A 13,847-nucleotide genomic window follows, 5' to 3' on the forward strand; every position below is an offset into this window, starting at 1 on the left:
TTGGCATTTTCATTGTGCTTACCTGTGAAAAGAGTAAAAAGGAATAAATTAGTACATAGTTCTGAAAATTAAAAAAGAACACAAGTAACGATTTAATTGTTTTGCCATTCGTTGTAAAATGTCTTACTTTCACGTTCAATTTCAAAGTATCTGGTTCTTTTAAGAAGGACGAACGTTTACGTTATTGGTGCAAAAAACGGTCTAATTTTTCCTGTTCTACCTGGATATTTTTTCCAAGAAATACTTTTTGGTAAACGACTCCAGACAAAAGTTACGCAATAACATAAAAATCATATAATATCGTACTTCATAGTTCAGTTCATACACTACAATATTATTTCTCTCTATATACCTACCTACTTCTGACACATGCCGGTCATGATACGGTGTCATATGACGTCACAACCCCGCGTCAAAGCCACGCGCCATGTGAGACAAATTAACTTTTTCTCAGCAGGTAAATGGAATAAGGTTGTTTGAGTATCAGTGACGTGAACTCAGATAATAAATAATAATATGACGTACGGTTCTATTAAATGACTGCGATGGGTCTGTTGCTAATCTCTTTAAAATAGATAGAGGTCATGATTTTATTTTCAAAGCTTTATGAAATAGAAAATGTAATCGGTATAATGGTAATAATATAAAAGCAGATACCTCTATAAATAACAAATATTATCTCCATTTTACACAGTTTGAGAAATAAAACTAAATTTCATATAACATGAATTAGGATTACCGTCTATAATTTTATATATCTTACGCAAGAAAGTGCCTATGACATTAGGCAGCTAAGCAACCCGTGTTACCCAACACTTACGACTTTTTAGGTATAACCGCGTGGGCAGAACGTAATCAACGTCAAATAAAAATGAATCAAAAGTTGAACACATTGATTTGTGTTGTCATAAAAAATAAATGACCGAAACACATGATAATACTCAGATTAAGTATATGATGGTATAAATAAATAATCAAAACCTGATACAGGAAGGAAACAAGATATTATAGTAAATATCGATTATTGAGAGAAAACGCAACTTTAATGACGGCAAACTATAAGTTTCCGTTTTATATACCAAAGCTAAGCGATTCGCACTCTTTATTAAGAAGTGAGCTCGAAGAAATAAATCTTTTGCAGGAACTTGGCATTGCTCGCTTCCGTGCGCAAAGTGTGTTTTTCGAGTTTTAAATCCACTATATTACTGTAGACACATTGATATGGACATCCACAATATTGAAAGGAATCATCGTTACCTGAGAAGATCTTGGTGTGATTGGAGATGTGGGGGTTCTCGGAGAAGGTGGGTCCACCCTATGTTCAGCCAAAACCCTATGCTCTTGCTTCCCTGTGACGGAGTTCTTGACGCGCTCCATTCTGGCCTGTATGGCCTTTCGAGATATAACCTTCGTCTTTTCGTCTTTGCTGCCACCGTCAGCCAGTTTCCTCATCAGCCTAGCCGTAGCTGCGACTGACTGCTGAGTATCGGAGTTCGTTCTGGCTAGCCGAGTGGCTGGCCTAGGCACCGGAGTGGCTCCGCCAGTACTGCTTCGAGTACTTTCATTTCTATTGAATGGTACTACGTCGTGTTCTGTGTCGGAATCAGCTGGGAGATAACCTCCACCACCGACTGAGGATACGCCAGTACGTAAGAGGTTTTCATGTTCAGCATATCTGACCCTTTCATCAACCGCAACGGTGCCATTTTGTGCTCTTTCGAGCCCCCTCTCCATTTCTCCGATTTGCCTTTCCAGTTTGCGGAGAACATCGTCCGATGGTGGCATTGGTGCTGCATCATCGGGTGGTTCAGGGGCTTGGAATGATTTTAGATGAATGGGATGGGCTCTGTTGATTTCAAGTCGTTTAGGAGCTATCCCGGAGGAGGTCACCTCGTACTGGGTTCGCTGTGTCGTCGGCGTTCGTTCCAACATGGCTAAGGACACCGGCGAAGGTGGCGGCGCTCCGTTTACAGTCGGCTCCTGACCTTCCGGGGCGGGCGACACCCTCGGTGCACGGAAACTTTTCCTCATAAAATCTTCTCGTGTCAATTTCCTCTCCATTTTAGTAAGAGGACATTTCACTGATATTATCACTAGGTTTTAGTGCATACTAAATTTAACGTCTATCACAGTTACCGTATCACTTTAAGTACTATTTAAAATTGTGTGTAAAAATATCTGAAAGATGAAAATAAAGTTGATATTATGACTGCCATCTAAATGATTTAGATATCAGTCATAAACGACACAAAGACACGAAATCTACCAATATACTACATTAAGTAAAATCAATCGATGGAACTATCGCTGACGTCAATTAAGCAATCGTATATAATATTCAGTAACCGAGGCATACTAATAGACCAATGACTGTTTATTTATACTGACGTAGAAGACATAAAATCAATAGGATCATTAAACTGAAGGTATTTGTAGTATAGACGCAAAAATAAACAAGACGACGAGAAAACTAAACCAAAATACTTAAATGTTCAAAGAAAAAGTCTAAAAAACGTGCTCACTAGAAGTTTACGTTTCTCAAAGATCTAGACCGTAAAAAGAAACCAGAATCTAGCCGAACGCTAAACAAAGAAACAAAGGGGAAAGAAAATCAGATGAACGCGGACAAAAAGTGAAATCCCCTGACGATCGTAACGAGTCGTAACTTGATAAGAATGGCCCCAAACAAATAATGGCAGACATTTAATGAACATTATACATATCAGACTGAAATAAACCCTATTACAATATACCAGAGCTATTAATTTGGCTATCAGCAGCTAATAAATCCAAGACATTAACGAGAGTATAGCAGGCACGTATTGCTACCAAAATGATTCACAGACCTACATTTCTTATAGGTCGACAGAATACTAAATTCTGACTACACATTTGTTGATTACTAATAAGTGTCTTTTTAATGCAAAGAGAACAGAACGTGTGTAAAGTTATTGCCAAGATACATGATTCGTTGTCGTGACTTCATATTGACATTCTATCACGCTGTAATTCACCATTTGACTTTAGCTGGAGGTTACAAAGATAATTGTGTTTGTATAACATTCTTCGTAAAAGTCAAGAATTCGATTATCGGCCAAAATAGAGTAGACAAGGTCAAAGTACTAGAATATTTAAAATTATTAGACCTTATAACTTATTAAAGTTAACAAGCTAGCATGGAAAATTGACTTTCAAACAAGATGGAACGAAATTGCTACTGCACTCCACAACTAGTTAACAAAGCTCCATAACTCATAGTTATCAGAAATTATCTCCAATGCAAATAAAATTACGAGCCCATTTCCATTTACAACGTAGAAACTGTTTCCGAGAAGCAAGAGGAATGCAAAACACTTCTACGATAGAAACATTCCGTGGTACAGCGGGCGAGCGAGACGGCGACAAGTCCATCTGCAAAGAGAGAGATGAAACACTGTTAGTTAAAGGAACACGGAGAACCGTTCACCATAACCCTTGTAGCGACACAAAGCTGCAGCGGCGACTGTCTGAAAGAGAGGCAAACACCATCACCTGGACACTTGAGTCAACATATAACATGAAGCACAGACGACACATTACGAATATCAGCACCAATAAAAGTACGTTCAACTTGATGATAAATTCTTTCGAGTTGTAATTGGATTTTGTTACGATCGCAAGTTATGAGCCTTGAAGGCTTCCTCCTTCGGTACTTTATTTCGGGTCGTTATTATTCAAACGTTTGGTTGTTAAATCTGTAATTGCATTTGGAAGTGTTACATGCATACGGTGTGAGGAATCTTTATTGTGAGTATCAGGTAATCTGAAGGCTGACTTGAGTTACAGTTATAATTGGATGCAGCCGCAATCATAGACAGGTGCACCAATGAAACACCTGCATCCATTCTAAACTAACATAGCTATTTTAGCATCTAATCGTGAAATAGCTGTGTATTAGTTATACATGTGTCAATTGGCATTCCGAACTAAGAAATCGTGTAATTGAAAACGCTGAAGAATGTTTGCAAAGTCAACGTGCCATTAGAAATACTATTGAATACAATCGAGGCCTTGGCCGGGAGTCACGACAATGCAACATATGGTGACCGAAACGATCATGACTCACTTCACACAGTGTTAAATAACACAGCCACAGATGATACTGTGTCAAATATGATACATTATGAGATAATTGATAAAACTGATACTATAACAGGAAAAATAAACGTATAAAGGAAAAAGATAGAATAAATATTCTGTATCAGAGGTCCGCGGCTTGCGTAAATTAGATCAACTGGTTATCTGACGACATTCACGGTATTAATGAAGATTAAAATGAAATCGTTTCAGCTCAAGCCTTTTATACCCATAGCAGTACTTTTTTTGAAGTGATTGAGGTTAGAACCATCATTCAAGATGTTCTTAATCGCACTTTAATTCCAACAATCACAACATTTTACGACGATTACGAAACGCATCATAACAACGAAGATTTCTAACACATTGTTAACAATAAAATAGCTGGCTCGTGTAAAATAGGAGAGTTTCACGTTTATGCAACAGAACAGTTTGTGAATCATATCTTTTTATACACTCCGTATTGCTTCAGATGCGAATATAATTGTAGTGTTTATGTCTATTTTGTGAGCCTGAGTCACATGCTATTTAAATCTGTGTATACAAACAAAATAAATCTGAAACATATCATCTATGGTGGCAAAGGAAGTTTACAATTAGATACATTTTGTAAATCATCTATGTTCACATACATTACAAAATTATCCTGCCTTTATATACCTGGTTTTTTATCATCTATGATTTCATAGAATTCTTAAATGCAATGATTCAACACGAATGCAGTTAGTAACGGTAACCTTGTATTGCTAAAACGTCTGTTGACTTAAGAGAGAATTGCGTGACTAATATTTGCCGAACATGTTTCATGTGTGATTGGTCTATTGCCGACATTCTTACATTTTCCTTATCGTGAATTATTTGGTAGTAATTCTTCTTAGCAAAACTGGGGTAGGAAATAAAGTACATACAAGGATGAAATAAGAAACGCAATAATAAGTAAATCAATACCATATTGGAAGAGGCCAAAACCAATAAACAAACTAAATATAAAATCTGTGACCAATAAGCCCACGGCTGCACAATAATACGTAAACCAAACATTTCATTTAGCCAATATTATGTTGTTATTCGTTATATTTATCGCCGGAGCCGAAAATAGTTCAAACGGTGCTAAATATAGTCGGATATTAATCTTAATCCATTTATAAGGTTGTGTTGAACTTGGCCGCGGAATGCTTATGTAACGTGGAAGTTTTGGACTCAAAGACCTTGGAGAGTATTTTCGTCTTCATTATTAGGCTAATGACGGCTACCATCAGCTGTTTCTGCAATTTCGTTTTTTAGGGTTCCGTAGCCAAAATGGCAAAAACGGAACCCTTATAGTTTCGTCATGTCCGTCTGTCCGTCTGTCCGTCTGTCCGTCTGTCACAGCCGATTTACTCGGAAACTATAAGTACTACAGTGATGAAATTTGATGGGAATATGTGTTGTATGAACCGCTACAAAAATATGACACTAAATAGTAAAAAAAAGAATTGGGGGTGGGGCCCCCCATACATGTAACTGAGGGATGAAATTTTTTTTTTCGATGTACATACCCGTGTGGGGTATCAATGGAAAGGTCTTTTAAAATGATATAAAGTTTTCTAAAAAACATTTTTCTTAAAGTGAACGGTTTTTGAGATATCAGCTCTCAAAGTCGTAAAAAGTATGTCCCCCCCCCTCTATTTTTATAACTACGGGGTATAAAATTCTAAAAAAAATAGAGGTGATGCATGCTAATTAACTCTTTCAACGATTTTTGGTTTGATCAAAGTATCTCTTATAGTTTTTGAGATAGGTTGATTTAACTGTAATTTACGGAACCCTTCGTGCACGAGTCCGACTCGCACTTGGCCGGTTTTTTTTGGGTTTGATTTCAAGTTTAGTTTCCGTCATAATTTTTTCTTGGTTTCTGGGTATATAGTTATTACAATGACGTATAAATGAATATTAGGTGATCAATTTTACTACGAATAGCATTATTCAATTAATAACAAAACTGCAGCCAATACACAGCACCTTAGTACTTCACCAACGTTCTCAGGTTCCCTAGCTTGAAATAACTGTACGTAATTCAACTCTTTGTGAGAAAAAACAACATTAGCATCTGCAGCTTTATCAGCTTCTACGGCTTCGTCATTAAGGTTTGTTTTGGCTTGTGTAGGTGTAGTTTCGTGTATGTTTGCATGGACCGCAAGCTTCCGCCATTGTGTCCGTATCTGCTTGCATGGAACTGTAGGAGTCTATTCTTATGTGTGGGGTTGAACAATTGCGGCTGGCTGTTTTGATTTTCGCATTTGATTGTCAGGTGTTTTTTTTTTCTAGACTAGGTAAAAGTTTCTTTGGGTTGAGATACGAATTAAAATGTGTAGAAAGTTTTTGTTGTTTCTGACTGCAGGAATATCAAAAATGTCTAATGAAATCCAATTCATAAGTTCAAATTCCTAAGGCCACTTCGGCCTTAATCGATGCGTAAGTTATTCCCAGTGCAGCTAACAAGGTCCTTAAAACAGCCTTTCAAGCCTAGTGGGCAACTCCGCCGAAGCCTGGTCGCAAATGGCATATGCTAATGAATGCATTGTGAGACGAAGCAAAAACATCAGAACAAAGTTATGGCAGTTGGCAGACAGTTGCGAACTGGTGAAGTTGCTTTTTATTCCGTTTGCAGTTCAGAATGGGGTTGTTTTTTGTTTTTTATGCTTTTAAATGTTTGTGCTACATCTGTTACTGGACAATTCTAGATTGTGAATGCTTATTCTAGCTGAAATTCTGCATTTTCATCGATTTCTCTCGGAAATGGGCCAAATTCAACAATAAAGTTATACAATCGAGCCAAATTAGTTTAATGGGTGGTCACTTTACATTAAATAAAATGATATAATAAAACCTTTATTGAATTACCCACATAGTCAATAAAATGTCGTAATTCGTCAGGCTTAATCCAGATTAAGTCTTAACAACAGTACTAAACCGAAACTATTAGTAAAACACGCATTAACCGTCCAGCGTAACCATACCGAGTTCTAAAACTAAGATTAAAGTTGTAAATCCAGCCTACGCAAATTATACGGCACACCGTTTAAAGAAGGCAGTATTAAAAAAAAATCTTCAACAAAAAATTTCCGCGATAGCAATCAGACTTATTCAACTTATAAATGGATAGTTAAGTAGATAAACGAACCTAGATAAAATACTCTTTTACCCACGTAGGCGATAAATTTCAAGCTACTTCCTCGAACATGCATAATTTATAGCTAGAGGTTATTGATAGTCATGCTAAAAGAGACTTCAAAAACCATTTTGATAACAAATTCACTTTAAATGTTATAGAAGTGGGAACGAATAAAAATATTTGCATGTCAGCCGATCCAATCAGCGATGAATCACGGCCATATTGTTTTATCCGAGCTCCCACGAATGTAATTGTACATAACGATGCAAAAACTGTGTTGCGTGTGCATGAAACCAAAGTTTACAATGATTGAATTACATTAACGGTTCCCATAATGATACTATAACAAAGAAAAGTCGTGACAAGCTTTAGAACTTCCATTTGTAACATACACTGCTGCAGTTAAGACCAAGTTATCTGAATTTAATCAAAAATTTGTAAGCAAAAATTAATATAGAACCAAATAAACTGCACTTCATCCATTTGATGAAGACAGTCTTGATGGCTTAAATGGAAGATTAAATCTCAACAATATAAAACATTGTCAACAGGATCTTAATACGGTTAGTATGCTTGAAAAAGTGGTTGAAAAAACCATCACGGTTGTGGCAAAAAACGAGTACAAACCGGTTGTGAGCGTTTAAACTAAATAGTCGAGTGTTGGTGAGTCACAGCGAAACAAATTTGCGAGACCGATCTGCCAACAGAACATGTTTCATACATATTTGGACGGGGTTTTGAAACACTTTGTAATGGAACGATCAATTTGCTCGAACATGGAGTTAGGTCGCATAAGGTTTTCATTTTAAACTGTCACATGTGTCCAACAATGGCTTTCGTAAGTGGTTTTGCGATAAACTATTGACACGCTAGATTATTCTGCAGAGCCTGATTCAACAAAGCTCCATTTAAGGTTTCAATACTTTAAAAAAACTCGATACAGCAGATGTTTGCATAATCATTAATTTAAAGATCTGGCAGATGTATCTACAATTACTAACAAAATCCAGATTATAGCTATCAATTACCAACCACTTGCAACAAACGATCTCACTGAAAGAAGTACACAATATTTTGACAAATGAAGTGCAACTCATGAATCTGGCACAAACAATCGTTATTAGGTATCGACAGATGTTCTTCCACCTGGCGAGTTCGCCAATGACGTGGATGCTGATCGCAGAAACCAATACATCAAGTTTCCTGACGACCTCTTAGTGCGGTCGATGTTTTCGTCACAGGCCATGGAACAAGTTATAAGATGTGTTCACCTGATAGGATTTATGTCATTGATATATGAGGTGTCAATATAGTCACAGTGATTAGGATCGATTTGGAAGAAATGATTGCTCATTGTGGATGAGTATATTCGCGTATCTGTTTGGCATTCTTAAAAATTGATAGAGATATAAACGATGCATACGTTAGAAAATTGTCTTCTTCATATTCAACTTGTTTTCTATACAATAAAGTGGTAGAAAACGCTTTATTCTGTGGTGATAGACCACAATACCAGTCGGTGTATGCGACGGAGCATGACTCACGAACGTCGAACCGAGAGTCGTTTTTCCTCTCTCTCTAAACCTGTATTTCAGTATCGCCGTCTCTCTCCATTACAAAGGCCTCGTCAAGTAATACGTGAATTTGGTCGATTAGATAAAACTAGTTTGCAGGTTTATCGACGGCTATTGCAACAATATTCACGATTAAGGAATTTATACAGGTTAAATAACGTTTTATCAACAAAGGCTTTAGTACTTTTCAGTAGAACATCATAATAACTGAAGTAATAAATTGTCTCTCAACCATTATCTTTTCTAATGGGGCCGTCTACGTAGGAAGGTGTCACAATTTCTTCAGTTAAACCATTGTGAACGAAACAAGTCCAAAACTAATATAATGACAGGAAATTATATACAGCGTACATCCCCTAATTAAGAGTATTTAGCCTACATTGACGACAATGCGTTTGACCCCACTATGGGCAGTGGGCTAATTGGATTGTGCTGGACAAAATTATACCTAGCATTCTCCGATTCACTTTCATGTGTGTCTTCATTTGGAGAAGTGATCAATTTAAATAATCGTTTTGTAAACTGTTCATAAATGGCTAGAACCAGACAGGTTTGTGTTCTTTAATAGATATTAATTTCATGTTGTAAATCATTTTAGTTTTATTGAAGAAAACACGATGTTTCAGTCTATCAGATGTGGCACACAGGTGGAGATAATCAAAACAGAATGACGTGCAACATTTCAAAACATTTGTCAAAATAAAATCTCTACAAATCACGTTTCAAAGATCTGCAACCAATGACAGGGCGAACATTTCCGTCTTTACGCAACTCGCAAAGAAAAACGCAATTCATTCCATAACAGAATTGTAATAGAAAGCTTGAAAAGTACCCATCATGGCTGCTCCGTACAGATAGCCTTATTTATTTATGCACTCAATTTTGTCCATGACTTGGCGGTATTTACCCCACTGGGCCGTAGTATAAATGTGGTTTATATTTGAAAATACGCTAACGATTATACAGACCTAACACGATGCGTTCTCTCAATTCGCATCACGTACGGAATTGTAATTCCATGTACAATTTAACGTCATCAGGTTAAAAAAGTTGAGTGCATCAATTTTGTGTGCGAGTGTCATTTTTGTCACGTAATACTTAGCGTTTCGCCGTAACATTTTGAATGTCATATCAAACAAAATTTAAGATCAACGAACTGCAGCTCACCGTATCTGATTTGAGTATCTGTATGGCATGTCAAATGTAATAACAATAACCTGTACATTATAACAATACTCGTGATTTGTTCAGGGTTAGATGAACACAACGAGATAAATTACGAACCAAAAATAATTCCTATAAACACGCATTTGTGTGTACTTCTTGTGAGGTCTTCGAGCAAGGTTTTATTGTAAGATTAAGGGTACTTTATCAATGTATAAATGGAAGTTTTGTCGCCGTAAAAACGAGAAATAATGATTCGTGAGACCGCCTGTCTCCATAAAGAAAGCTGTCAAAACTGCGGTGAAAACGGTTGTATGAAAGAAAAAGGTCCATTTTGAATGGAATTGTGACGTAACACAATGTGGGACGTATGGTGAAAGTCTGACGACATTGTTTTTGAGATGTGAGCATTAAGCAGTCTGATATACAAAAGATAATTATTTTTAAGTACTTATTTTCGTCTGCATTATATTAATATGACGTCATTATTACGTAAAACCAGAAACTATTGTTTATCTTACCTAATTAGACTATTTGAAATAAAAAACGTTGAAATGCATATTTTATCCAACTTTTTCTTCCGAGTGCAGTTGGCGAGTACCGAGTTTCGTCGGCTATTAAAGTGATTTCCTCTCATTACGAGACAGTAGTCATTAACTTAATAGCGAGCGATTAAAGCCAGTCGGTTTTTCTCGAGAATACGTATATATACGTAACAGATATTGGAAACGATCGATAGTCCTTGATAGGCTGAATAGTTAATAATTAAAGTGGTACAATTCGTGGTAAATAAGACTTTAAGTGTGTACGTGGTATATAAATTGCAATCCACTTTGAAAGTTTTCGGAAATTTCGACCTGAACTTTTTAAAAGCTAGGGAAACTTAATTTTTCTTTTAAAACAACTTGAAAAGTTCATCCTTTTGAAGTCTAACGAGATACCGTAGGTGTAGAAACACGCGTGGGCATATAAAATCAGCTTAAAACATAATAGCTCTTATACTTAACGAGATAAAGTTCAAAATCCTAGACGTATTTTTATTATATTTCTCCACTTGTGAACTTATTAGTGAGGATTTTTTCTAAGAAATAGCGCTGTTAATATTTCTCTTAATGTCAACGAATGTGTTTAGATAACCGTATATGGATCGATACGTTTAAACGTGTGTCATTATTTCAAATATATTAATTCATCTTCCGTTTGTTTTCAAGGATATGAAGACAGGTGGATACACCTGCTTAAAACTGAATGCTAATCTCAAACAGTGGAAATAAAATTCTTTATATTTTACCTTGAACATAGGAATTATAATGCCATTACTGTTTGTAAAACCTACATCTAACTAGCAACATAGCAACTCGTTCACCTAGGAAGACTACGTAGCTATTTAAAACTGACTGACCCAGTGAACTAGTATAAAAGCCAGTTGTGGTTACCTAGTAAATCAATTGAAAAAATATCTAGATAGTTGGCCGGTAGTTAATTTAAAGTCGGACGAGCGGTTTGTGATCGCACGAGTAAAATAGTTTACTAACGTTTTATAATAAAAACCGTATACTTTAACATTCTATCAGGAAGATTTGCTGGTTTGTAAATTCTAGAATTGCAGGTCAAAATTGGAGTACAAAAAATCATCTAATAAGTCATCAACATTTTTATAACACAGTCATAATACCTTAATTAATTATTAATCATCGATAGCAGGAAACGAAACAAAATAGTAATAAGCTACTTTAAAATATGACTTCAAAACATTTGGTCAGATGCTATAGCCATATAAGGCGGTTAAAATAAAGTGAATCATAGAACCGTGTAAGGACTTGTGAATTTTACCCAATAAAATCCGAAATCTCCTACGATTTCTTCAGTTAATTGGAATATAAAAGACCAAATATGGATATTGGTATTTCTGACAAAACATTTTTTTCGATATTGTTGTGAATGACCAATATTATAAGTCTCTTTTTTTTCTTTTTAGCTTAATCTCGCCGTGTCGTATAGGTATTGAGGGCCATCCAAAAGACATTATTCTGAGTACTGCAAATAGCCTAGCTATGAAACACATTAGCATCCTCCCAGCTGGTAGAGAAACCTCGTTAAATGATAGAGAAAACGCAGTCATTATGCGATGCTAATTTGTATTAGATTACAAAATCTCAGTGTAGATGCACACATTAAGAGAAAGCTGCATTGATTTTAATCTTAGAATATTCTTATAATGCGAGTTCAGATATGTAAGAGGTTAAAGGGCGATGATGATGCTAATGATTGCATAATTAAGACGTGTTCCTTGATAAATTTAAACCAGTAATACTGGTCTTGTCGTGAATATGATTGAAAATGGGTGTATATCTCTTAGCCAAAACTACTGTCTAAATTCATATTTCAGCTACAAATCCCAAGAAAACTTCTCAAAGCCAGATTAAACTTAATACAATTCCAGTCAACAAAATCGCCTCAAAACAAATATTTGAATTGAAAATAAGCAATTCCAAAGGCCATCAATGGCTGACCGGATTTAAAACTAGGCAAGTCTCAACAAGGCAATTATAAAAAGCAATTTCCTGGAAACTGGGAGGCTAATGGCAGTTGTGACGTCACGCTGGATAGAAAGCTCAGTGCCATGCTACTGTGTACCGGTTTTGTGACGGCGAGAGATTTAACTCGGTTGCTGTTGCTTGATTTGTATAAATTATATTAATACTTTAACAATTTTCAAAAAGAATGAAGTTTGCTTCAATAAGATTTTCTATAAGATAAATACTATTTTTGAAAAGCTTGGCATAGATAACAGTAAATTGATACAATTTTTATCGGGATGCACGGAGTTATGATATAACGTGGATATAAAGCAGGAAATACCTAATGATTTAGCCATATATTTGTTAGTCTTTTATCAAATTCTACATTTATAAATATATTTTAGCTATATGTCACAGCAATGCAAATTGGGTTAACTGATCGAGTTTCAATGCAAATTGTATCGAATATGCATTCCGGATTTGCATTATTTATTGTTACAGATAACATGTCATAATTTAATCAGCTAACTTTTCCATATACAAAACACATTTTCATTTAACATATTTTAGCATTATAATGTGACATAAAAACTAATAAATAAAACTTATGTAAAACAGCCTTAAGGCATCACTAATGATCATAATTAAGGTAACTAAAATAATAATAATATTAACGTCGGCAAGTTTTGAACATACATTATATTCTCCCAAATAAAACGATTAAAGTGAAAGTTTATTTAAATTCCTATACCTATACAAACATACAAGTTTATCGATAAAACTACAAAACGACACTAACTTGTAGCTGTAAATTAAAATGAAAACAAAACTTTACAAAAACTGGTTCATCAAGTCAAAAAACAAGTTTTTGTTAAATCTATGTAAAATTATTCAAAGAGTTAAAACTTTTCCTTTAGTTCGGTGATAGTATCTAAGTAAGTCAGTTGGTGAAGTTTAGTGCTTAAGTTATTCGTTTTGCATTAGCTAAGTCTAGTTGAGCAATTTCTGAATTCAAACTGATCTTGGTATAAGCAGAGGTTTTATAGTAATTTCAATACATTTATGCCGTTTAAAACGTAATTTTGTTAACATATGAGCATTCACACACTGACGGAAATATATTGTTTATCCGTGTTCCTTTTAAACTGCAACGTTAAATCTACTTAAGAAGTGCTATTGACCTATCATAACACATTACTACGATAGTTACTACGTAATAAATCTAATTTTGTTAGCAACACACGTAACTAGGCTTCATCTATACCCAGAAATCCGTATACAAACAGATACATCCGTATACAAACAGATAAACCTATA

General features: G+C 35.5%; 1 protein-coding gene across 24 annotated transcripts in view; it reads right to left on the reverse strand.

The window, feature by feature from the left end:
* LOC110371414 (serine/threonine-protein kinase MARK2) overlaps window positions 1–13,847 on the reverse strand; it is a 174,908-nt gene that overhangs the window by 62,175 nt on the left and 98,886 nt on the right. For 19 of the 24 annotated variants that reach the window (XM_049851596.2, XM_049851607.2, XM_049851603.2 and 16 more), the window contains exon 2: window positions 1,258–2,178. The exons of the other annotated variants lie outside the window; for them this stretch is intronic. In XM_049851596.2, coding sequence (XP_049707553.1) covers window positions 1,258–2,061 — 804 coding nt within the window. In that variant the 5' untranslated portion in view covers window positions 2,062–2,178. The remainder of the gene's footprint in view (window positions 1–1,257; window positions 2,179–13,847) is intronic. 24 annotated transcript variants of the gene reach the window in all.

Source organism: Helicoverpa armigera, chromosome 28, assembly GCF_030705265.1.
Source record: "Helicoverpa armigera isolate CAAS_96S chromosome 28, ASM3070526v1, whole genome shotgun sequence".
Taxonomy (NCBI): domain Eukaryota; kingdom Metazoa; phylum Arthropoda; class Insecta; order Lepidoptera; family Noctuidae; genus Helicoverpa; species Helicoverpa armigera.